This window comes from Meles meles, chromosome 3, assembly GCF_922984935.1.
Source record: "Meles meles chromosome 3, mMelMel3.1 paternal haplotype, whole genome shotgun sequence".
Classification (NCBI taxonomy): Eukaryota; Metazoa; Chordata; class Mammalia; order Carnivora; family Mustelidae; genus Meles; species Meles meles.
In genome coordinates, this window is record NC_060068.1 from 38,242,959 (window position 1) to 38,267,234 (window position 24,276).

The 24,276-nt window shown below is 44.0% G+C and overlaps 2 protein-coding genes across 2 annotated transcripts in view; both read left to right on the forward strand.

Annotated features, from left to right (window-relative positions):
* Positions 1-6,684: 6,684 nt before the first annotated feature.
* Positions 6,685-13,091, forward strand: ARL14EPL (ADP ribosylation factor like GTPase 14 effector protein like). Its single transcript, XM_045999060.1, has 3 exons — positions 6,685-6,780; positions 9,456-9,595; positions 12,869-13,091. Exons 1-3 carry the CDS (start codon positions 6,685-6,687, stop codon positions 13,089-13,091), a joined length of 459 nt encoding a protein of 152 aa, XP_045855016.1.
* A 3,218-nt stretch (positions 13,092-16,309) lies between these two features.
* Positions 16,310-24,276, forward strand: part of COMMD10 (COMM domain containing 10) — a 208,528-nt gene continuing 200,561 nt past the window's right edge. Inside the window, exon 1 of the mRNA XM_045998844.1 lies at positions 16,310-16,320. The gene's annotated coding sequence lies outside the window, so the exon portion shown is untranslated. The remainder of the gene's footprint in view (positions 16,321-24,276) is intronic.

A 24,276-nucleotide genomic window follows, 5' to 3' on the forward strand; every position in this document is an offset into this window, starting at 1 on the left:
CAGTTTATCTGTGATGGCTCCTTGGCAAAAGCCAACTATTTCATTTGGTCGTCAATCTGTTCCCTATGTAGCATTTTTCTGAAGGCATTTTCAAGGTAATTTTGTTGGCATGTGACCAGCTGCTGCTGCTGCTGCTTCTGCTTCTTCTTTTTCTTCTTCTTCTTCTTCTTCTTCTTCTTCTTCTTCTTCTTCTTCTCCTTCTCCTTCTCCTTCTCCTTCTCCTCCTCCTCCTCCTCCTCCTCCTCGTCCTCGTCCTCCTCCTCCTCCTCCTCCTTCTTCATCTCTACACTCAGAACCCATGACCTCAAGGTCAAGTGGAGCATGCTCTCCTGACTGAGCCAACCAGGCACCACTCAGGGCTTTCTTCTTTTGTGCTGCCTTCGGAATTCCATCCTGAAATCAGGTGGGGCTCCTGTGCCTGAGGGGGGAGTCTTTTCTCAGCACACCCTTTGAGATGTGGGGGCAACTTTGAGAAGCTCCATAAAGTACATCCTCCCTAATTCCTTCTCCATGTTTCTCTTTGAAAAGGCTCTGTGTGGCTGGCATGAACTGCATCCCCTCCTTTGGCATCGTCCTGTGTAGACGTGATGACCATCATTAAAGCAAACCTTTAACGCTGTGTAACCTTCTGAAAAGAGTTTCATCTAGGGAGCTGGACAGATCTGGGTTTCAAACTCATGCAGCCTACATGTACCTACGGGGGCCCGAAGGAACTTTCTGGGCCTCAGTTTGGTCATCTGAATGATAGAGATATCATCTAATTCACAGCGGTCATAGAATTGAATGAAGTAGTACATGTAGGATGTTTAGCCCTGTGCCTGACACATAGTAGGTCTCTATTAATTGGCATCCACTAGCGTAATATTCATGAGGTACTATTGAGCCTTGTGGACTTGTTCCAGGCTTGCTGGGGGGGGGGGGGGCGCGGTGGGAGGGCAGTAAGGAAAGGTGTCAAGACTACTTCTGGAGCTAAAGACCTCATAGAACTCCAGAGCTTCTCAAGGTCCCTGATCTGGTGAATTATAGAAGTTGGGCCACAGTGTAATCTCGGTGAACTGCCTCCTCCAGGAAGTCCAGCTTGCTATGAAGAAAACATGTCCGCTACACTACCCGATGTTCTTAGTGACTCAGTGGATTCCCATTCCATCCCAAGCCTGCTACTAAAGAGTTGTCCCATCCTTGGGCCCCACTTGGAGGAGCCCTGCTCCCAGCGTCTATGCCACCCCAGCCCCAAGGAGAGCCTCTTCTTTTTGTGCTAGACTGTATTTTGGTTCTTTCAGATGCAATCATATATAATGTTACAACAAAACACAGAGTTTGTCAAATTGACGTCCTCTACTTTGTGTTTCATTGACTGTAGGAACCTAGGCTAGACCATGCTGCTGCCGACCCTGGGCTTGAAGACGAGCCTCTTCTGCAGCCAGAATCTGTGGGGTTTTTTTGACTCTATAATCAGTGGAAGTGGGGGCAGGGGGGCCTCCCTGCATCTCTGCAAGGGTTCTTCATGGTACTTTTGTGTCCTGGACCCTTTGATCAACTGTGACATCTATGGACAATTTCTGAGAATGTTTGCTTAGAATAATGTTTTTATTTTTTAATTTTTTTTAAAGAATGTATTTATTTGAGGGACAGAGAACAGGAGCATGGGGAGGACCAGAGGGAGAGGGAGAAGGAGACTCCCCCGTGAGCAGGGAGCCCAGTGAGGGACTTGATCACAACCTGAGCTGAAGGCAGACCCTCAACCAACTGAGCCACCCAGGTGCCCCTTTTTAATTATTTTTTTTAAATTTTTATTTATTTAAATTATCTCTCAGGGCTCCTGGGTGACTCAGTGCGTTGAGCCTCTGCCTTCAGCTCAGGTCACAATCTCAGGGTCCTGGGATCGAGTCCTGCATCAGGTTCTCTGCTCAGGGGGGAGCCTGCTTCCCCCCTCTCTCTCTGCCTGTTTGTGATCTCTCTCTCTCTCTCTGTCAAATGGATAAAATAAATTTAAAAAATCTTAAAAAAAATACATTATCTCTCCACCCCACATGAGGCTCGAACCCATGACCTCAAGATCAAGAGCCTCCTTGACTAAGCCAGCCAGGTGCCCCAGGGATGCTATTTTCAAACATAGCGAATAAAATCTGTAAGGTTGCAAAGGAAACCAATTATCTGGAAATACACTTACCAAAGGTTAGAAACAATCTGTCGCAGTAATGCATGTGTTTCATTATTAACCTATCAAATACATCCGAGCAGCGGGCCTAAGAACTACCATCGTCTTGAAGAAGCGAGAAGTGTAAATAACATTTGACATAGGTCTATAGCCGTTCTAATGGGTGATGAAAACATCTGCGTTTTCTCAGGCAAGAAATTCACAAGTCCTGCTAACATTGTTTTTATTTGTTGTCTGTTATAATAGAAGGAAATGCCAGAATTTCAGTTAGAGTAGTTGGAAGACGTATGCACTGTATGCTTTCCTCATCCAAGATCAAGAGTCCTGCATTCCTTCTCCGGTTAAGAGCCCCTGTCTTGCTAAGGGGGCTAAGCTAAGCAGGGGGAAATGGGGGGGGGGGGGGATTCTGCACACTTTCATTGCTTTTTGTGGGACAGATAATTTGGGCTCATAATAAAACCCAATTAAATTTCAGTCCCCAGTGAAATTTGATTATAATTTCCTTTTGATTTATTTGGAATATAAAGAAGCAAGATCCACCCCCCACAAACCTGTTTGTGGAGAACTGTATTCCAGAGAGGACTTAAATAAAAAGCCTCTCAGGCAGAAGGTTTTCATAAGATATTCATTTCTCCCCTTGTGGTTACATGGATGCTGTCTTAGGAAAAATTCTCAACTGCAAAGATGGTCATAAGGTCATATGTATTCCCATGACGAGGAAAATGTATTACGTGAACATGGTAGAGCGTTTAGGGTCCCTTTGAGGAGGAATTTTCTTGAGGAACCACCAAAGAGAGCCCCAGGGAAGAAGGGGCCTTCAAGGACTAGAGAGGTGGGGAGGTTTCTAGAAGCTTCCTGGAACTCAGATGAAGGTTCAAAGGCCGAGGGCTGAGTTAGGTAAGAGACGGGAGGTGTGTTTGTTAATGGGAGTGGTGAGGTCCCGTAGGGTTGGCCTGAGAGGAGATATGAGGGGAGCTGAGCCTAGGCAGGTGGGTTGGGTGTAGCCGTGAGGGACCTTCTCTGCAGGGGTACAGCTGCCATGTTGAGCTTGTGGGATATTATTAGCAGAAGGAAGTCACTGAGGTCTTCTAATAGGAATGAGATAAAGAAATATCTGATTTAGGAATATTAACACAACCACAATGGTTTGGATGCATTTGAGGGTGGGAAGAAAACACAGATAATACTTTTAGGATCAGACGGCAAGACTGGATGCAGAAAATTCTACCGGCTTTCCCGAGCCTATCTTCTCCCATCATGGTTTAAGGAGAGGATTCACCTGTGGGGCTCATTAATTGTACAGATTACCAAGATTCTCCTCTGCACATTATAACTCCATAGGCCTGGAATTTGACAGGGTAACTGGGCCATAGAGGTGACTCCGGGGTTCCCAAACAGACCAGGTTTGGCCACTCTCCACTGACCAAGTCCAAAGGGAGAGAGATGGGTGGTGGTCCAACAAGAAAGGAATTTATTTCAGTGAGGCAAACACTGGGAAGACAGTGGATGAACATCTCAAAGCCCATCTCCAAAGTGCTAGAGATACTTTTAGTTTTATAGGAGGAAAATGTGGGACAAAGGTTAGTGGGTAAGTGCACATGGGCAGTAGAGGTCAAGTGTATCATTGTCTTGGGGTCAGTCACAGGATCTTCCTGGCTCACGGGGGTAGTTTTATTCCCATCAGGGGATGCCTTGCCCACCAGGTCTTTTGCCTGAGTTAAGAGTTAAGCTAGAAAAAAGAACTTAATTAGGAAGTCGAGACAGAGGTCACATTGGAGACAATTTGAAGTCCTCTTTCCACAGGGAATTTCTAATTCTTCAAACAGCTCCCTGTGATTTTATCTCTAGACACATTGGAAAATGCTCCCCAAGAATGTTTGGCTGATCATATGTGAAATGGCATGGGTGGTCGTCAAAGCCACGAGTGCACCAGACAAAGTTAAACTTTTGTCAAAGAAGACTCTATTCAAGGCTGTGGTGATGGGAGTGGGGGGACCGGAAGTCGGTGTGAACTTAGTGTGAAACAAAATAAGGAAGGAAAATGCTGGGGGACTTGAGGGAGGTAGATCATGGGACTTGTGGAGCACATGGAGTTGTTCCCGAGTTTGCAAATGTTGTTCTCTGTGATTAAGCCACCTGTGTGTGCTAATTGGCACCCACCAATTAGCAAGTTAGGCTTCTGCCTTTCCCACAGAGACTGGTGAACATAGGCGCCATCCTTCTGATGAATTACATTTGAAAGGGACGCCTCCTCATCTTTGAGGAAGACATTCCTGGGTTGTAAACCTGCCAAGAGGCTCAGAGAAGATTTATACCTCAATGGGACAGAGAAAGAATTCTCAGGGATGAGTCTTCTCAAGTAAAAGCTCTAAGGAAAAGGAGGTCAGGGCCAAGAGTCAGGAAGAGAAGCCTGGGCTGGGGCTTTGTCGAGCTGACAGGAACATTAAGGCTGTCCTTGTCAAGGATAAGTAATATTAATTCTACCATCCGATCTGGAGGGTGGATTTTGCCCCATACAGAAGAAAAGGAAAATCAATGTTAGGGATGCTAGGAAAGAAAAATCAGCTTCCTTTTTTCTTCTTCTTCTTTTTATTAACATATAATGTATTACTTGTTTCAGGGGTACAGGTCTATGATTCATCTGTCTTACACAATTCACAGCACTCACCATAGCAAATAACTTCCCTGATGTCCATGTCCCAGCCACCCTATCCCTCCTCCCCCTCCCTCCAGCAACCCTCAGTTTGTTCCCTGAGATTAAGAGTCTCTTATGGTTTGTCTCCCTCTCTGGCTTTGTGTTGTTTCATTCTTCCCTCCCTCCCCTATGATCCTCTGTCTTGTTTCTCAAATTCGTCATATCTGTGAGATCATATGATAATTGTCTTTCTCTGACTGACTTATTTTGCTCAGCATAATACCCTCTAGTTCCATCCACGTCGTTGCAAATGGCAATATTTCATTTCTTTTGATGACTGCATAGTATTCCATTGTACATATATACCACCTCTTCTTTATCCATTCATCTGTTGGTGGACATCTAGGTTCTTTCCATAGTTTGGCTATTGTGGACATTGCTGCTATAAACATTCGGTTGCACATGCCCCTTCAGATCCCTACATTTGTATCTTTAGGGTAAATACCCAGTAGAGCGATTGTTGGGTCATAGGGTAGCTCCATTTTCAACTCTCTGAGGAACCTCCATGCTGTTTTCCAGAGTGGCTGCACCAGCTTGCATTCCCACCAACAGTGTAGGAGGGTTCCCCTTTCTCCGCATCCTCGCCAGCATCTGTCATTTCCTGACTTGTTAATTTTAGCCAGAAAAATCAGCTTCTTTTTTTTTTTAAGATTTTATTTATTTATTTGACAGAGAGAAATCACAAGAGAGGCAGGCAGAGAGAGAGGAAGGGAAGCAGGCTCTCCTCTGCGCAGAGAGCCCGATGTGGGACTCGATCCCAAGACCCTGAGATCATGACCTGAGCTGAAGGCAGTGGCTTAACCCACTGAGCCACCCAGGTGCCCGAAAAATCAGCTTCTTGACCTAATACTGGGCACTGGAGAGTGGGCGGTCAATGTCTACTGACCCAAACCTGAGAGTATAGAGAAGAAACGTCTAGCTGACAGGCAAGTGGGGCACCATATGACCGAGGCCTCCTTGGTAAATCACAACTCAGGCTCCTTTGGTAGAAACAGTGCCCTGAGGACGGCAGCAGTAGTGGGTATGGGAGAAGAGTATCAGAGGGCTGTGGGTCTTGGTCCTTTCTGAGAGAGCACTGCAGAGCAGCCTGGGCTGTGAATTTGAGATTAGCATCCTGTGCTGATTTCACCTGAGTCACACACACGTCTCGGTGTCCTGTGTGTACAACAAAGTAAATTCCAGGTGTGTCCGCAGCTGGGTTTTATGGAAAATCGATGCCTTCCCTTGAGCTCCCATTATACTAGAAATTTCTCAGAAAACGTGAATGAGGAGGTCAGGGATTTTTGAGAGCCCCTGGGGAACTCTCTCTGCGAAAGGGTGACAATGAAACCACAGGAGTGGGTAAGATTTCACAGTGTTACTGGGGATGTAGGACATCAGTGCGTCTTCCTTTTTTTCAAGGGACTGAACATAAGGGAGAGAGAATGGAGGTCTAAGAATTCATACTCCTCTTCTAGAGAAGTGGATGGTCCCTGTGTTGCCTGTTCCAGCAAGGTCTTTGATGCCAAGAACTGTAAAAGGTACGTTTGATTTGCTCGTGGGACCCCCAGAAGAGAAGAATGTCTGTCAAGTGGTTGTCTGGAGCAGGGCAGGGGTGGGAGACGGGGTGGGGGGGGTGGGGGGTGTCAGATCTAAGAGTGAGTGGCAAAAAAGCAACCAGGAGGGCTGATGGCTTTTTCAGGAAACCTGGCTTTGCAAGAAAGAAAGCTACAGGGAAAGAGCCAGAAAGTTATAGGATGAAGTTACTGTGGACATATGATATTAATACGTCCTACTTCCCCTCTACCCGCCTCCCCCCTACCCCCCGGTTAATTTTTTTCAGTGAAAGGAAATGAATGAACAATCAGACAAAAACAGTTCCACTCAAGAGGGACACACAGGTCGAAGTTCTCCTGAGAAAAACTGTCAGATTGGACAAAAGCAACTGGTATGGCAAATGGATATTAGGGGTTCATGGTATTTGGAGAGGTCTCAACTTGGGGATCTCTGAGGTGAGCCCGGACTTGGGTGGAATGTGGGTCCCATCAGGATTTCACGGGGAAGGTTCTCTGCTGCTCTGTTCTCTGCTCTCTGCTCTCTGATGATGGGGCTTCCCCCCCCACCCCCCACCCCCACCTTTTCACTCTGCTCCTGGCAGGGCTGGTCACACTTCACACATCTCTCTGTTACTCACTTCTCTTGATTTTATAGCCCAGTGTTCTGTGCAATAAAATCCTGCCCCTGGAGAAGAATATTTGTGGAGAATATAGTGTTTTTATAGTGTCCAGTGTTTTTATTTTTTTTAAAAAAACCTAGCTTTTCTCCCCTGTGTTTTTAAAGATTTGTTTATTTATTTATTTGAAGGAGAGAGAGCGTGAGCTTGAGCAGCAGGGGAGGAGCAGAGGCAGAGGGAGAAGCAGACACCCCGCTGAGCAGGGAGTCCCATGCGGGACTCAATCCCAGGACCCTGAGATCATGGCCTGAGCCAAAGGCAGGCGCTCAACTGACTGAGCCACGTAGGCACCCTGTGATTCTAAATCTTTGCATATATTAATCCATCAAATCCTTCTCCCAAGATAATCCTGTTACCCCATTTTGCAGAAAGGGGACACTGAGTCTCAGAGAAGTAGGAGCTTGCTTAAGGCCCACCACTAGCAAGTGGCAGAGCCAAGATCCGGACACAGAGTGGCTTACTCTCGTGTCTCTGTTCCTGAACTTTTGCCATGGGAACTGAGAATGGTAATAGATGGTACAAAGTTGAATTGTCTCATAAGGTTAAGTTTATAAACTGCCCCCCCCAAACACACACCAAGATGAAAATTTAAAGAAATGTATTTATATTATTTTGGACAGCCTGGACTATTATTAAGCTAAAGAAAGGGCATATGAGGCTGAGATTCTGTTACTAATCTGTTATACTAAAATTCACACTTTGAAAGTTTCCCTTTTGTTTCCAGGTGAAGTATTTCATCTGTACATCAGCCTGTGCGTTTGGGGGTCCTTCAGATTATATTCTTCTAAAATCTTTCAGAAGAACCTTCCCGTCCCTCCTGATACATGTGCTACAGTTTTAAAATAAGTTATCAGGATTTATTGAAGCATCTTTGTTGCTTGTCTTCTCCATTAAGCTCCCTTTCTTTTCCAATGGCAAATGTCTCCAGGTCGAGTCTTCTGAAACGTTCCACTAACGCTCTTAAAAGCCATTCTGGGAAAATTCTCTTTTTCAAATCTGACTTTTACTGAGAGTAGATCTTTCTGGTAGCTGCAAAGCCCTGATGGGGTCTACATGCCCAAGGGTGATTGTTCTGAAATGTTTCTCAGAACACCCAAGGCAGGGGCGGGGGGAGAGGGCTGTGTGCCCCTTGGGTTCTTACTGCGCCTTGAGACACTTCAAACACTTCACCTGAGTCTGTCCAGCCAACAGCTGCAGAAAGGTTTTACTCCCTTGTTCTTGTCCTCCATAAACGCTAATTGGGACTTTTATCCCCATCAGATTTCAGAAGCCAACTGGTATTTTGCAAGTATAAAGGGAATTCTGTTCCTGCTTGGTTGGTTGGTTTTTTTTTTAAGACTTCATTTATTTATTTGACAGAGATCACAAATAGGCAGAGAGGCAGGTGTGGGGGGGGGGGTGGGAAGCAGGCTCCCCGCTGAGCAGAGATTTCCAATGCAGGGCTTGATCCCAGGACCCCAGGATCATGACCTGAGCTGAAGGCAGAGGCTTTAATCCACTGAGCCACCCAGGCGCCCCTGCTTGTTGTTTTTAATATTGTATATGTATATTTGTATATATTATATATTTATATATTTATATTTTTAGCATAAATATATATTTATATGTATTTATTTTAAAGTAGGCCTCATGTCCAGAATGAAGCCCAACATGGGGCTTGAACTTGCAACCTTGACATCAATACCCAAGCTGAGGGGCACATGGGTGGCACAGACAGTTAAGCATCCAACTCTTGATCTCGGCTCAGGTCACGATCTCGGTGGTGACATTGAGCCCTGCGTGGGGCTCTGCGCTCAGTGGGGAGTCTGCTTAAGACTGTCTCTTCCTGGGGTGCCTGGGTGGCTCAGTGGGTTAAGCCTCTGCCTTCAGCTCAGGTCATGATCCCGGGGTCCTGGGATCGAGCCCTGCATTGGAAATCTCTGCTCAGCGGGGAGCCTGCTTCCCTTCCTCTTTCTCTGCCTGCCTCTCTGCCTACTTGTGATCTCTGTCTGTCAAATAAATAAATAAAATCTTTTAAAAAAAGACTGTCTCTTCCTCTCCCTCTGCCCCTCCTTGTCTCTAAAATAAATAAATAAAACTTAAAAACAACAACAACAATCCAGAAAGTCCCCAGCTAAGATCAAGAGTCAGAGGCTCACTGACTGAGCTACTCAAGTACCCTTATATATATATTTATTATATAAATTTTATACCATGGGTTTCTTTATTCAGAATCACCTGACTTGAGGAAATTCACAACATCTTTTGAAAATCAAATTAAGCTGTTTGTTTCTGTAGTAAAACATCTGTACTTCCATGACATTATGGCAAAAGTTATGGAACGTTTACTTTGATACAACATAAAACAAAATTATCCTGTTCTTACTCCGAATATGTTGTTTGTTTCATAGCAACAGATAGAGCGGCAGTTAAAATGCTTGGCGTTTCAAAACCCCGGACCACAGGTAGCTGACTTTAATCCTGAAACAAGGCAGCAGAAAAAGAAAGCTCGGATGTCAAAGATGAATGAGTATTTTTCTGTAAAATACAAGTAAGATTCATGATTTATTACATTTGATTTGTGGGATTACAAAATGCATGAGTTCTTGGCAAAGGAAAGGCTGCCCTTTTTCAATGTTTTAAAAATCTCTTTTCTAAAGTACAATATCGTCCCATGTGTTCGGAAGTTAGCAACTTCAAGAAATAGACAATAATCCCAAGCTGGGAATCAGTTTTTTTTTTAAGGCTTCAGAAGCCCTTTGGTTAGAGTAATAGCTTCAGTAAGAAAGACGAGTAAAAGTAAGAAAAATGTTCTCACTTGGAGGAGAAATAATATAACCGTGGGAATGGATTCAGGTGTCAAATGTGTACAGATACGTCATAAGTGCAATGATCACTGAGGTAGGAAAGATGTTGGGGTTGGGAGCCAATGGCCAAGAAAGAATGCTTGAGACGTCTTTGGTGCACAAAGGTGATTTTATGAGAGAAAACGCAGGGACAGGATCTGTGGGCAGAAGGAGCTATACTGGGGTCATGAGGAGAGTTCCATTATATACTTTCAAGTTGGGAGGGGGTTAGGGATAGAGTGAGTCTCTAAGGAATTTTGGAAGCAGGGTATTCAGGACTTGAGGGAGCTGGCTATTGTTGGGATAAGGTCATTTATTACCATCTAATAAACCTTAGTCGTGAGACCCTTCAGATGTCTGTCGGTGGGTCATGTGCTTGGGGGGTGACCGCCAACACGTATCTTAAGTAGTAGAGATAAAGGAAGTTTCCAAAGGAATTTTTATATGTGAAAGTAGGCTTACAGGGTCCTGGGGGTTGGGCTAAGATTGCCTTTTGCCCTTAGCAAAGTATCAACATCGAGGCAGCTGGGTCGCTAGAGGAAGGTCACTCTGCCTGTTTCAAGGACTTGTCAATGGGCTATAGGCAGTAATAATTTTCTTCTGCCTTTGTTTCCCACATCCATTGCTGGCACATCACAAGTATAAGCAACCCATGAAGGAGAAGGCTGATGAATTTGACAACGTGAAAATTAAGAATTTATCAAGAGATGGGCATAAATTTCATTAAAAAGAATGAAAGACAAACCACAAGACAGGAGAAGCTATTTATAATTTGAAAGATCAGTGTCCAAAAATACATACAAGTCAACAAGAAAAAGATAAACATTCAAAGAAAAAAATGAACCACTCAATGCATAGGCATTTCGTAGAAAAGGCTAATAAACATTCGAATGCAGAATCTCCTCGGTATGATGAGAGGCAGAAAGACAGCATTTAGTCTGATGATATCAATGTTGATGAAGCCACGGGACATGGGTTGAGCATAATATGGTACAACCACTCTAAAAAGCCTGGTATTACCTGTCTTCCTTAGGACCTAACATCTTCACTCCTGGATATGTATCCCGGAAAAACTCCTGTAGAGGTACACCAGGAGACATGTTCAAAAGTCTCATAGCATTGCTATGATAGTAAAGAAAATAAGATAGTAATAATTAAAATGCCCATCCACAATGGAAAAAGATGAGAAACTTGTATATTCTTAGAGCAGAATGCATATAGAAGTGAAAATATTTCAATAACAGCTAAATGTACTGTCGTGATTGAATCACAGATCCCGATGTAGGGAAATGCAGTGTGCTTGGGAATTCACACAAATGTAATTAGGACGGGGAGGTGAATTTTTTTTTTTACACCCAACATGGGACTTGAACTCACGACTCTAAGCCCAGGGACCCTGAGCTCAAGAGTTGTGTGCTCTACCGACTGAGCCAGCCAGGGCCTGGAAGGAGATGGTTTTTATAAGAACAAGCTGTGGTTCCTCTTGGAAGGCGGGGGTTAAGGGATGCAGTGGGCAGAGCACCGAACTTTTATCCAGTTGGGCGGTGAGAATGTGGAGGTTGGCTTTATTCTTCTTTTTCTGTACATGTACATTTTGCACGCTTTTGTGTGTATGATAATTCAGAATTTTACAAAAGATGGTCTAAGGTGGGCAGGAAACGATAAAATTTGCCTCTTGGTGTCTGAGTTAAGGAGAGGGAATATTTGGGTTAAGGCAAAGGGACAAGGACAAGATCTGATGGGGCAATCTCGTGGCTTCAAGACTATGATTTCCATCATGGATTTTAAAATCTCCTGTCTGTGAACACCTGCATTTCCTGGTGGGCTTGGGAGGGAGTGGGGAGCCCTCTTTCCACAGATGAAATGTGTCAAATATAAATCCTGCCCAAGTGAGAAAATCAGGCAGCAAATTTCCATAGGGTTCCTCAGCCTGCCCTGCTCTGTGAGGAGAGGGAAGGAGAGGGAACAGCGTTCCTTAAACTGAACTGGGAGGAGATGTGAACACCTGTTTCAAGATGAAGGGTGGAGAAGTTCATAATCTCACCACACCAGCTGAGGGCCAACCTTTTTTTTTTTTTTTTTTAACTCCCGGTTGTTAATAAAGGATACAAACTGTCTAGAGATGCTTTGGTCCTCCTCAGACTTTCAAGTAGCTCAATTCTGAAAGGTTAATTTCAAAAAGGGCCTGGATGTGAGAGGGTGGTAGAATTCTTGTGACAGCTTTCGTCTCCTGGACACGTTGTAGGGGCTGACACAGAAAGTGTGGGGGCTCAAGTAGGGTGTAGGCTCTGGTGCGTCCCTCTGGTACAGAACTTCTTGCCTTCACCCAGAGCTTCTGAGGGAGCCCGCCATCTTGGTCACCTGCCCTGTCGCTCCACGCTGGGTAACAAACAGAAGCAGAAAGGAGTAGAAGAAGCATGGCACCTGGAAACTCTTACCAAAGGAGTGTGTGTGTGTGTGTGTGTGTGTGTGTGTGTGTGTGTGTTTTCTTCTGTTAATGATGATAGCGTAATCACGGACAGTTCTGATATTTATCTTGAGTCGTTGAAAACCATAATCATATTCACTAGAGTGCTTTTCTGTAGAAAGAGAAAAGAGCGTAACTTATCAGGGAAAATCCCATCAAGAATGATTATATTTATAAAGAAAAATGGGGAGAGGGCCAGAATTTGTAGGAAGAAGCTTTTGTTCAGCTCTTCTTTATGACTGGTTTCCATAGAGTATCACATTCCGCAGCATGCTGGCAAACAAAGGGTCCCATCAGTGGCCAGCCCAGCTGTGTTGGGAAGTGTGGTGCTGGGGCGCCATGTAGGCTGAGTTTCCCCGGACAACGCTGCCATCTACTATCGGGAAGCACGGCTGGGTAATCCTTCGGGTGCTGGTTCCTCGGAATAAAGGGATCAGATTTATGGAGGAGGCTGGCGAAGGGTTCATTCTCCCCCTGGGGACACTGGTACTGTCTTCTGTTCTCTCGGCAGAGTTAGGAAGAAGTATGACAAGAGTGGCAGGCTGATCTGCAACGACGCCGATCTGTGTGACTGCCTGGAGAAGAACTGTCTGGGCTGCTTCTACCCTTGCCCCAAGTGCAACTCCAACAAGTGCGGGCCCGAGTGCCGTTGCAACCGACGCTGGGTCTACGATGCCATTGTCACCGAATCCGGGGAGGTCGTCAGCTCGCTGCCCTATCCGGTCCCTGACTAGGGGCCGTTGCACATGGGCTGGTTTGGTTCTCCTTCCTGACAGCCAAACCATCCTCTTTCTCCTGGGGGATTAGATTTTAGGGCGTAGGGAAGTCGCTGGGAAAGCATACCGAAGACTCATGTTCTCTGAAGCTGTTAGAACAAGGTAGCAGGGGCAGTCACTCTGTGTCGTCACCCTGTGTCATCCCCCACACCTTCACCTTGTACCCAGAGAATGACAGTGCGTGATCTCAGCATCGCCTCCCCGGGACACCCCCATCTCTGCTCTCGGTGAACCATCTCTTGCATCTTTTACTACCTGCGACCAGGTGGTTTTATGATTTTCAGAATTCTGCAGCTGGGAGCTTTTCTTACGTAGGACACAAAATCCTAAGTTTATCAGACCCGCTGACCCTTACCCCAGTTCCAAGTCGGAAGTGCTCTCTGAATGAAAAATAGTCCCACACCTCGTGATTTTGTACTGTATGTGCATATCTTATTTTCTTATTAATGTTTTTGATAACATTCAGAGTAAATTGGGTCACGCTTGGCAATGTTTTTATGAACAACGTGTGTTTTACTTGTAAAATTGAGAAATTAGGACTTGAATGTCCTAAAAGCTAGTAGTTTCATTTCCTGCCCCCTCCCTCCCCATCTCAGGATCAGTATTTTTTTCAAAATGAAGAAATGAGTTACTATATAAAAGTGCACTGTTGTATGTTAGTTCAGGGACGGTGTTGATATGCCGTTGACTAGACACATGTTGTGATTTTTTTTTCAATGCTGATACATTGTAGGAGGTATACAGAAATTTGAGCTTCTTTGGATTCCACCCCCCACCTTTTTTTTTTAACATTTTCATTTTTAAGTAATCTATAGACCCAATGTGGGGCTCGAACTCCCAACCCTGAGATCAAGATTTTCGTTCCACTGACTAACCCAGGCGTCCCTGTTCTTCCGTTCCAAAAGTATTTATTTCTGCACAGTCCCTAGGTCTCAGGCAAGGTTCCTAATAATTCTCGACTTGTTACATGACTGTATGTTTTGGGGCTAAAGTAACAAAAATCCTAAAAGCCCTCCTACGACTACGGTTTTCCTGTATGTGTAGCAGGAGCACTTACTCTGTTTTCCACATAATTTCCTGGGTTTTCCAGGTTCAGCTCACTTTTGCTGAGCCTCTACTGACCTTTGTGAGCCAACAGAGATGCTCAGGACATCCTGTTCATTACCTTGAACACCCCCACCCTGCAAAGAAGGCATGAGATCAAGTTACTCAAGTCTGATCCTTTGAAACGCTTACCAGCAATGTGCTGGGAGAAAGGAGTGGGTGCTTTTTTTTTTTTTTTTTTTTTGGTTTCTATTTTGTTTGGGTTTAAGAATAACTATGGTTTTGTCCGTGGCTGACCAAATAAATAGTTTTGTTTTGTTTTTTACTTATTTTTAGAATCGTATAATTTTTACACTTGAAAAGGGATCTTGCCTGGGGTCTAGCTAGTGAATTAGTCAACAAATAATATCTGGGAGGTTCTTAGGTGATGCAGGCCAAGCTAGGCACAGGGGATCCAGCTGTGAGCATAGCCCAGCAGGGACTATATTATAATTTCCTGTCTTTGAGGGGACTATAGGCTAAACCCCTTCCTGTTGTTTTATTTTTACAACTGTGGATTTAGCCCCAGTGAGATAAAGGGACTCAGTTAAAGACACACGGGAGAGCTGGCCGCCTTGGAATTTTGAACCCCGTGACTAGGTCAATGTTCTTTCCGACAACAAGTATTTCCCGAATTTGCTAGATTGCAAAGCTTCTTCAGCTGCTTTTAATAACACCCATTCCCGCGCCCCATCCCAAACCTCGGGAGTCAGAACCCAAGGACGAGGTCTGGAAATCCTCACTTGTCATCCAACAGCCCAGGTCAGTCTCCTGTTCAGATAAGGTTGAGAAACACTCTCTTATTGCTAGCCGTCCTTTTTTTCATATTAAAAAAAATTAATCTGAAGCAGATTAACCTTCAAGGATCTTTCCCTTTTGTCTCGTCTCATCTTTCAGTCTTAAACAGGAGATGGGATCATCTGATTTGAAATGGACTGGTTTAGAAAGTGTGCTGGCAGGCAATGGTGTTGGTAAGTTTTCCAAGTAAAGCAAAAAATGAAGGAAAAAATTGCATGATTAAGGAGCAGACACCGCATACTGCTTTTAGGAAGCCCCAGCGCAACATTTGATGGAGGGCTTTTTTTAGAGATTGCATTATTTCATCTGAATCTAATGCCAAGTCTATGCATTTCTAAAAAGGCTCCTGCACTAAATGATTGGGGCACAGATAAATTTGTGTGAATTGTCGGAATCTTATTTTGCAAGTGTCTCATTTTGTCACAAAATGAATACAGCTCTTCAGTGATTTGAACGAAACTCACATTAACGAGGGGTATAGCTGTACTGTCTGAGGACATTAACCGAGGAAATTGTCTCATCTGTAGAACAGGATGTTCCTTTCTCTGCTCCCTCTTTCAGTCCTGGTGGTGCATCTTCATGAATATGTATAGAAATTGTAGATATCAGGGTGTCGTTCTGTAATGCCTTGGAAACCGAAACATTTATTTGAGCTGGTCTGCAGTGTTGGCCGGCTAGGATATTTGCTGTGTGCCCAGGGAGTGCCTTTTGTATGGATGATACTGTGAACGATGCCCCCGACAGTTGTTCAGCAAAGTGACCCCTCGAGCAGGTGTCATTTGATGTGGGGATTTCTTGATTGTCTAGGATTTATCAATATTTGGTACAGGCTAAGCATTGATCACCTCGTATCCTTGTATAAAATAATGGAAAGAGAATCCTTATATCTTTTCTTTTTTTTTTAGATTTTATTTATTTGAGAGAGAGAGAGAGAGTGCACACGAGGTGGGGAAGGGGCAGAGGGAGAGGGAAAAGCAGACTCCCCTCTGAGGAAGGAGCCTGACATGGCGGGGCTCAATCCCAGGACCCTGGGGTCATGCCTGAGCTGAAGGCAGACGCTTAGCCGACTGAGCCACCCAGGCACTGCAGAGAACCCTTGTATCTTATTTCTTTGCCATCCTTCTCCATGGTGTCTACAACAGCAGAAGTCAGTTTTCAGGTTATTCAGGATTGAATCACCCACAGTTATGATCTAGCCAAGCCAGTTTTATACTGTGTTTCTTTCTCACCATCTCTACTTTAATCCTGTATTTGGAATATTGTTTTTCATCTTCACAGATTGCCTAAAGTTCTTCCTTTTTCCATGGTACTGTTCTTTGCTCTGTAGAAAGGAAATGACATCATCACCAGTCATGGCTAAGAAGCAGCTGATTTTTGTTTATAGCTTGTAGTTTTAGCAGATCTCTCCCATCACTTTGTATGATTGTGCGTTCTTACACTGGCCTACTATATATATAATTTATATAATACGTTCAGAGATCAGGGACTGAATTTAATTGTTTTTTCTTCGATGGTGTTTTCAATAGCCCTTCATGCTTAATAAACCCACTCCTTAGTGATCTCTCATCCATTGATTTATTCATTCATTCATTTACCAGGCACCTCTTACTTGCCACACACTTTATTAGGTGCCAGGGACATGGTGGATAAGAAAGAAAGAAAAAATCCTAGGCTATATGAAGTTAAAAAAAAACAAAAAACAAAAAACCATGCCCCTTCCCAGTGTATCCTTCCTCCTGTCTGAAGTCCTTGCCCATCTGCGGGCCTCTCTCCACCTTTCAGAATCCTCTTATTATGTTTGTTTTATTTATAATGTCCTGCCTTCTTCTCCATACATACCGAGAATAGAAAGGGTACCTTTATCACATCTTTCTGGAAGTGGAAGTCCCTTGTTCGGGTTTCGAGATCCAGGTAATGCTAGCTTTTTTATAAGGAGTGGGAATTACTTTCTCTTTTTTCTTCTCTGGAAGACTGTGTTTCAGATGACATTCTCCTTCCTTAAATATTTGTTGGAAATTGCCAGTAAAGCCATTTGGGCCTGAAGTGTGTGTTTAGGGGGTTTGTTTGTTTGTTTGTTTTTAAGAAAGTAAAGGCATAGCTTCATTCTTTTATTTTTAAAGCTTGTATATTTTATTTATTTGACAGGCAGAGATCACAAGTAGGCAGAGAGGCAGGCAGAGAGGCAGAGAGAGAGAGAGAGGAGGAAGCAGGCTCCCCACGGAGCAGAGAGCCTGATGCGGGCTCGACCCCAGGACCCTGAGATCATGACCTGAGCTGAAAGCAGAGGCTTTAACCCACTGAGTCACCCAGGCGCCCCATGTTTAGGGGATTAAAATGGATTAAAATCCATTTTAATTAAATTCTCAAATTCGTGAACGTTAAGTCGCACAAAATAAACTCTTACCATTTTTATGTAGAAAATATCTTCCCCCAAATTTTCACTATAAACTACTAAGAGGATAGTGCCAACCCATATCCTTTCAATAAATTCCTTTCCCCTCTGACATGGCCAAAAAGGGAAACACCCTGACAAATGCAGGTACCACCCAGAAAATGGAGAGACATTTATACTTGCAGAAAATCCCTTTTCAACAAACGTTCATGAGGAGTGTGTTCCTTTTTCTTTCCTGAGGTATCTGATTTCAGAGGTCCGAGTTAGAGGCATTCTGACTTCTTCTCAACACACCTGTTTCCAGTATGAACCAGGATGCTCACAGTGACAACTGAAAAAGTGTTGTTATCCGACTCAGAATGTGTCACCTGAAATAGAATATAAACCACCTACTTTTCAGGAGTCCTTGCGCGCCAGTGCCAGAGAGGGAAGAGAGGGACAACAAGCATGATTTTTAGAACTACTTGAAATTCAGAATTCTCCTTCCAGCCTTAAAATTTTCTATACAGCACTTGGCAGCAGAGTAGCATGAAGTTATATGATCTCTAGGATTTTTGCATTTATTTTGGGAAGATGAGGTTTATTTGCATTTTGCAGGGTTGTTTTTTTTTTTTTTTTTTTTTTTTTTGTCTTTCTTATTTATTTGACAGAGAGAAATCACAACTAGGCAGAGAGGCAGGCAGAGAGAGAGGAGGAAGCAGGCTCCCCGCGGAGCAGAGAGCCCCATGCGGCGCTGGATCCCAGGACCCTGGGATCATGACCTGAGCCGAAGGCAGAGGCTTTAACCCATTGAGCCTGAGCCTGGGATCATGACCCAAGCCGAAGGCAGAGGCTTTAACCCACTGAGCCACCCAGGCGCCCCTGCATTTTGCAGTTTTTAATCCACGTTCCTGAAAGCTTTGTAGACGGAAAAAAAAAAGTGACACGCGTGGTTTTAGCTCCCTCTGCTGGCCATTCTTGGGTACTTTAAATTTTATCCAGAGAACAAAACCAACATTCCATTCCCGAAACAGATTTGGGGTTTTTTTCCCCTCAAAATTTAACCCAACATTTTAGCTTAACATTTCCAAATCTACAACAGACCTTTAGGTTTGCTAAATATATTTTTATTTTGGTACTTTTTTTTTTTTTTTTTTTTTGGTTTCAGAACTATAACTGAAAATGATCCATTTAGCAGAAGAAGAGTTTAGAAAATATTTCAGGTAGGGGCGCCTGGGGGGCTCAGTGGGTTAAGCTCTGCCTTCGGCAGGTTATGATCTCAGGGTCCTGGAATCGAGTCCTGCATCGGGCTCTCAGCTCAGCGGGGAGCCTGCTTCCCCCTCTCTCTCTGTCTGCTTCTCTGCCCACTTATAATCTCTCTCTGTCAAATAAATAAAATCTTAAAAAAATATATTTCAGTAAAAAGTGTAACTCCCACTATGTGTCTTTCTCAAGCTGTCCGAGGTGAAGATACCCAGTTGGTTATGTGGACTGATATGGGTTGTATAGTAGCTGATTAAAGCAACGAATGAGCCAAACCAGAAGACCCAAGCCTTCATTCACGGTCATGGCATACGAGGGATGCTACAGGCAGACAGGGCAGGGCTCCCTCCGTTCCATCTTCCTCCTGGTGCAGGTTCAAGTGCATCTGTGTAAACACTGCTGGGGGAGCCCCACACAAAAGTGTCCTGAAGTTCGAAGCACTCTGTTGGGGGAGACCAGGTGAGTAAGGACTAGGAGTGGAAGGGGGCTGGCTACCGAGTCAGGGTGGGGAAAGGTGTCTCTCAGATCCCCTCCTTCCCCCGTAAGGAACCCCCAGCAGAAGTGCCCGAGAAAGACCCGTGCCCAAAGTCTCAGATAAAGACGTCAGGGAATGAAGGCACCTGGTGAGAAATGCAGGTGTGTCGAGAGCACGAGCCAAAGGGGCTTAGTCCTTGATCTCCACTCCCCTCAGTCTCAGTGCCCAGGCTGTGCACCCCACTGAGCCCGGGGCGGACAACTTTCCTCCCGAGAGGTGCCAGGGAAGGCTTCAGTATGGTTAGGCTGAAAAATCACACAGAGGTTTTTAACCCAGAGTCATTGTTGGGATGAATCAGGTCTGACCATTTCTGTCCTGGTGACATTTTGTCCTAGTGACCATTTTGTCACTCATGTTTTCAAGTCCCCCGGGGACAGTGTTGAATGGTCCGAAGGTGGGTCAGAAACTCCTGACCTCCCACTTCAGACTCTCAGTCCCGACCAGACAGCATGGAGTGGGAGAAGAGGGACACTCCACATCAGGTCCTGTTGTAAAACTTGAGTGGAAGAGAAATGAGGCAGGTCAGCTCAACACCCAAGCACCACCACGCTTAGATTCCCCCTTTCTTAGAAAAACTCAGCCTTCTGTTTTTGTGTGTTCATCAAAAGTTTCTGCTGAGGGACGCCTGGGTGGCTCAGTTGGTTAAGCGGCTGCCTTTGGCTCAGGTCATGATCCCAGCACCCGGGGATCGAGTCCCACATCAGGCTCCTTGCTCAGCAGGGGAGCCTGCTTCTCCCTTTGCCTCTGCCTGCCACTCTGTCTGCCTGTGCTCACTCTCTCTGACAAATAAATTTTTTTAAAAAAGTTTCCGCTGAGAGCCTTCTTGAAGGTCATGCTCCTTGTTGCCTCCTGGAACTGTCAGCTGGATAGTAGGTAAGAGCCGGGTCTCGAGTTAGCACACGGCGTTCAGGTCCTGGCTCGCACCCACCACCGCTGAGTGACCGTGAGAAAGCCATGCAAATTCTCTTTGTGAGTTTCCTTATCTAGGCAGGTGGACCTGCCCACCGGGCTGTTGTGAGATCCAGTGAAATAATGTTTGTGAAGTTCTTACAACCGTGCTGGGCACGTGGTCAGAATAGCTTGATAAAGTTTGTACCACGTTATATTCAGAGTATCCACAGTGACCTGTGTTCACATCAGTCGTGGCACTCTTTTCTACTTTGTATTGTCTTTATTTTTTTTTTAAATTTCAGCTGAGTTTGTAAGTTCTTTGAAGGGAAGCACTGTGTTCTTTAAATACCGGATCTTAGATTAATATGGCACATTTATTACCATTAATAAAGCAATATGGATACATTGTTATTAACTCAAATTCATACTTTATTCAGATGTATTAGCTTTCACCCAATGTCCTTTTTCTGTTTGAGAGCTTATCACGAGGGAGAAATGACTCCAGTCTAGACACAGAGCTGAGAATGGGCTGGTGTGTTGGTTGGAACAACAAGGAAATTAGGTGAAATGTCAGACAAATCCTAGGAGTTACCTGGGGTTCTCATGAGACCAGGTAGTACCTCTCTGGATATTTGACTTGAGAGAAGGACCACCTTAGCTTCAGTAATGCTATGCTGACTGATTATGAAGGAAAGTAACCAGTTCCAGGAGGCAATTCACTCATCAATTCACTAAGCTAGACAAACACTAAAGGGAAAACCTCTTCAAATCCTGTGTAAACGAAAGATGGGCAGTTACGCTGAAGAGAAAATTGTTCTCATTCTTTCCAAATGTAGTACTATTAATAATTTACTTTGAACCTTTCATTAACACTGGAAAGACCTTATGTGAATTCTGATGATGATTAATGAATTACTATTATTTACAAATTACCACGAGAAACGATGTTAATATTTGGGGTCACTCAAAATAATGTTATTGACGTGTAATCTCTTCTAGCACCTAATGTTAAAAAAAAAAAAAAACCTGGGCACATAAGTAATTCACTTTGTTTTCATTATGTTTTGAATGATGACTTTATTGTTTCTGTGCAAACAATATATTCTTGTCAGCGGAAATTCCAGCAAGACAGAGAAGTACAAAGTAGAGGGTGAAAAATTATAGAAAAATCTTACCAATCAGGAACTGTGAACATTTGCCAAACTGAACTCCAGTTTTCTTTATATGCGTATTTATGTCTTGATCTCTACCTGTATGTGATATACAGAAATGATTTTAGTGGGAGTGGATAAGCAAAGGAAAAGAAACCAAAGAAATTATTTTAGATTGTTTTTTCTTTTTTTTTTTTTTTAAGATTTTATTTATTTATTTGACAGACAGAGATCACAAGTAGGCAGAGAAGCAGGCAGAGAGAGAGGAGGAAGCAGGCTCCCCGCTGAGCAGGGAGCCCGATGTGGGCTCAATCCCAGGACCCTGAGATCATGACCTGAGCCCCAGGCAGATGCTTAACCCACTGAGCCACCCAGGTGCCCCTAGATTGTCTTTTCTTTAACAAAGGCGTGTATGTTCCTAAAACACTCCTCTAAAGCAGGGATCTCAAACTCAAGTGCCTTCAGGAGTAGAATATAATTCATGAAGCCAGCTATAAATATCAGGTCACTTTCATATTGTTTTCAAAATAAAAACCTCTCTGATTACATTGCGTCTGTCGTCACCGAGTGGATCAAACAAAATGAGCAAAATATTTCCACGGGAACATTGATGGACCTTATTCAGATCACAGTTCTCCAATTTGTTACCCTTGCAGAGATTAAGAAAAGACCAGGAAATTGTAGTGAATTTATTGTGTAAGCAATATATTTCATTTAAGACAGTGTGAAAGATTTAGAAATTCGTACTCTTAAAACTTGATTGCCCCTGTTTTGTCCATTCTGAAACTAGTTTCTTAGCAATACATTACTTTTATATTACCAAACATTAAAATACTTATATTTAATTTCATAAATCTAATTTCCATTTTAACAAAACCTTGGTTCTATATGGATTTAAGATTCACTAAATGCTAATGCACCCCCCTTCCTGATTTCTTTATTTTCGTTAATCTCTCAGTTGACTTGTTTTCATAGCAGTTTTCTAAAAAGGAACTCATTAAAAACTATGAATGCAATCCTGGTTGAGAATATGTAACTATTGCTTAATAGTTGAATAGCATTTTGGCTCAACATAAGCTTTTTTTTTTCCCCTTCAAAATTTTGTAGGCTTTGCTATAAAGACGTCTGGTGGATTCTTTTTCTTCTTACTTTTTTCATTTGGCTGCCCAGAGAATTTTCTCTTTATCCTTGGAGTCTGATAACTTGACCAGAACATGTCCCAGGATCACTGTTTTATATCAGGTTCTTTGGAACACAATATGCTGTTCCATCAAACTACACAAACAATTTTTCCAGTCTTATGGAGAAATGTCTTCTGGCATATCTCCCATAGAAATGAGGCAGACTCGACCCCCACCAACTGGAACTGGGTTTGGTGTGAATACTACATGAAGGTACACACACACACACACACACACACACACACACACACTCAGAAGGTCTGAAAAGGTTTATTACTGAAATAGTGAGGTTTTCTGGGAGGAGTACGGCAGGTCTCCCAAGAGGGTCCAAAAACAGCTTGGGAGAAGGGAGAAGGGCTCTTGGCATGGGGTTTCATGGTGTTTAGGGAGGGGGCTCAAGCACAAAGATTACCCCACGCAGACCATAAGTTTTTATGTTTGGAACTTCTTGCCAGTGCAAAAAGAGGGAGTCCCAGGTTTCCTGATTAGTCTGCCTGGGTGTGGGGCAGCACGGGGGAAGGAGAGACCGGGGCTTGAAAGCTTTGAGCCCTCAAACATCGAAAACGGAGTCAGACTCCTTACTACAACATTTGAATGTATTTTTGTGTCTATTTGTTGGGTTCTTTGCCTTGGGGACATAGTTATCTTTGGGTTGGCCTTTCTGTGTTTTCAGTATCTACTTCGTGTTTGTCTCTTTCCTTTGCTGTGATTAGTCCTTCCTTTCTGTTGAAAATTCAATTTACTATTGGGTTTAGTCTGTTTCTTTCCATTTCTGGTTTATGTATTAGTTAGGAAATGGTGTGCTTTTAGTCCTCAATCTCTTTCTTTGGTTTCACAACGCCTTCTACGTCTAATTTGTATGTTTTTTTCCAAATGATCTTTTAGCTCTTGTTCCACTGAGTTAATTTTCTTACTAAGTGCTGTCTTGAGCATTCACATGGGATTTTCTTCTGCCTCGTAGGCTATATTTTATTCCAGATCGCACTTTTTATCTGTTTTTTTTTCATACCGTATCTCTCTTTTTTGTATATTTTTAGGATGACCGCAGAGTTGCCGGGTCCCTTTTTCTCATCCTATCTGTGCGGAGCGTGGACAGCTCTGCCCAGACCTCTGATGTGGTGCCACAGTTTTCTGGTTCTTTTGCCTGCTGCTGTGCGCGCTGTGTGTTTTTCCGTCCAGGATGCCAGCTTGATGGCTCATTATTCCCTTCCATCTATTTCGCTCCCAAAACTTAAGGGGATGTTGGAGCTGAGGGTAGCATTTTTTTTTTATTTTCGTGGATTTAATTTTCAGCTTCTCAACTCTGAGATTTTATTCACTGTCCTGTATCCGGAATTACTCCACTTTTAGGGGCATGTTCAGTCCCCAAGCAGGGATGCCCTAGGCTTTTTAGATCAATCCTTCATTAACTGTGGCACCACAGAGCCTCTGATTCCTCCTGAGCCAGACCTGATGTTCACTTCCCTATTCCGTAAGACTTGCCCCCTTTTTTGAGGATTGGGGGCGGGGGCAGAGGGAGAAGGAGCGAGAATCTTTAGCAGGATCCACACTCAGCATGGAGCCTGACCTGGGGCTCGACCTCAGGACCCTGAGATCATGACCCGAGTCGAAATCCTGAGTCAAGACTCTTAACCTACCGAGCCACCCAGGTGCCCCTCACTTCCCTATTTCATTCTTTTGATTTCCACTTCGTATAGGGGAGGGACTCGGGTGCCCACGGATTTCAGCCAGTGTTAACAGGGCAGGGGGAGGGTTGTTGAGGGACGTCTGCTTTCACTGCAGCTCCAATGTAACTGTTCCCACTGACTTCCTTCTTACTTTCTCTTTTCAAATTTCCAACTCCTTACTTCTCACTTGGAATACTCGATAT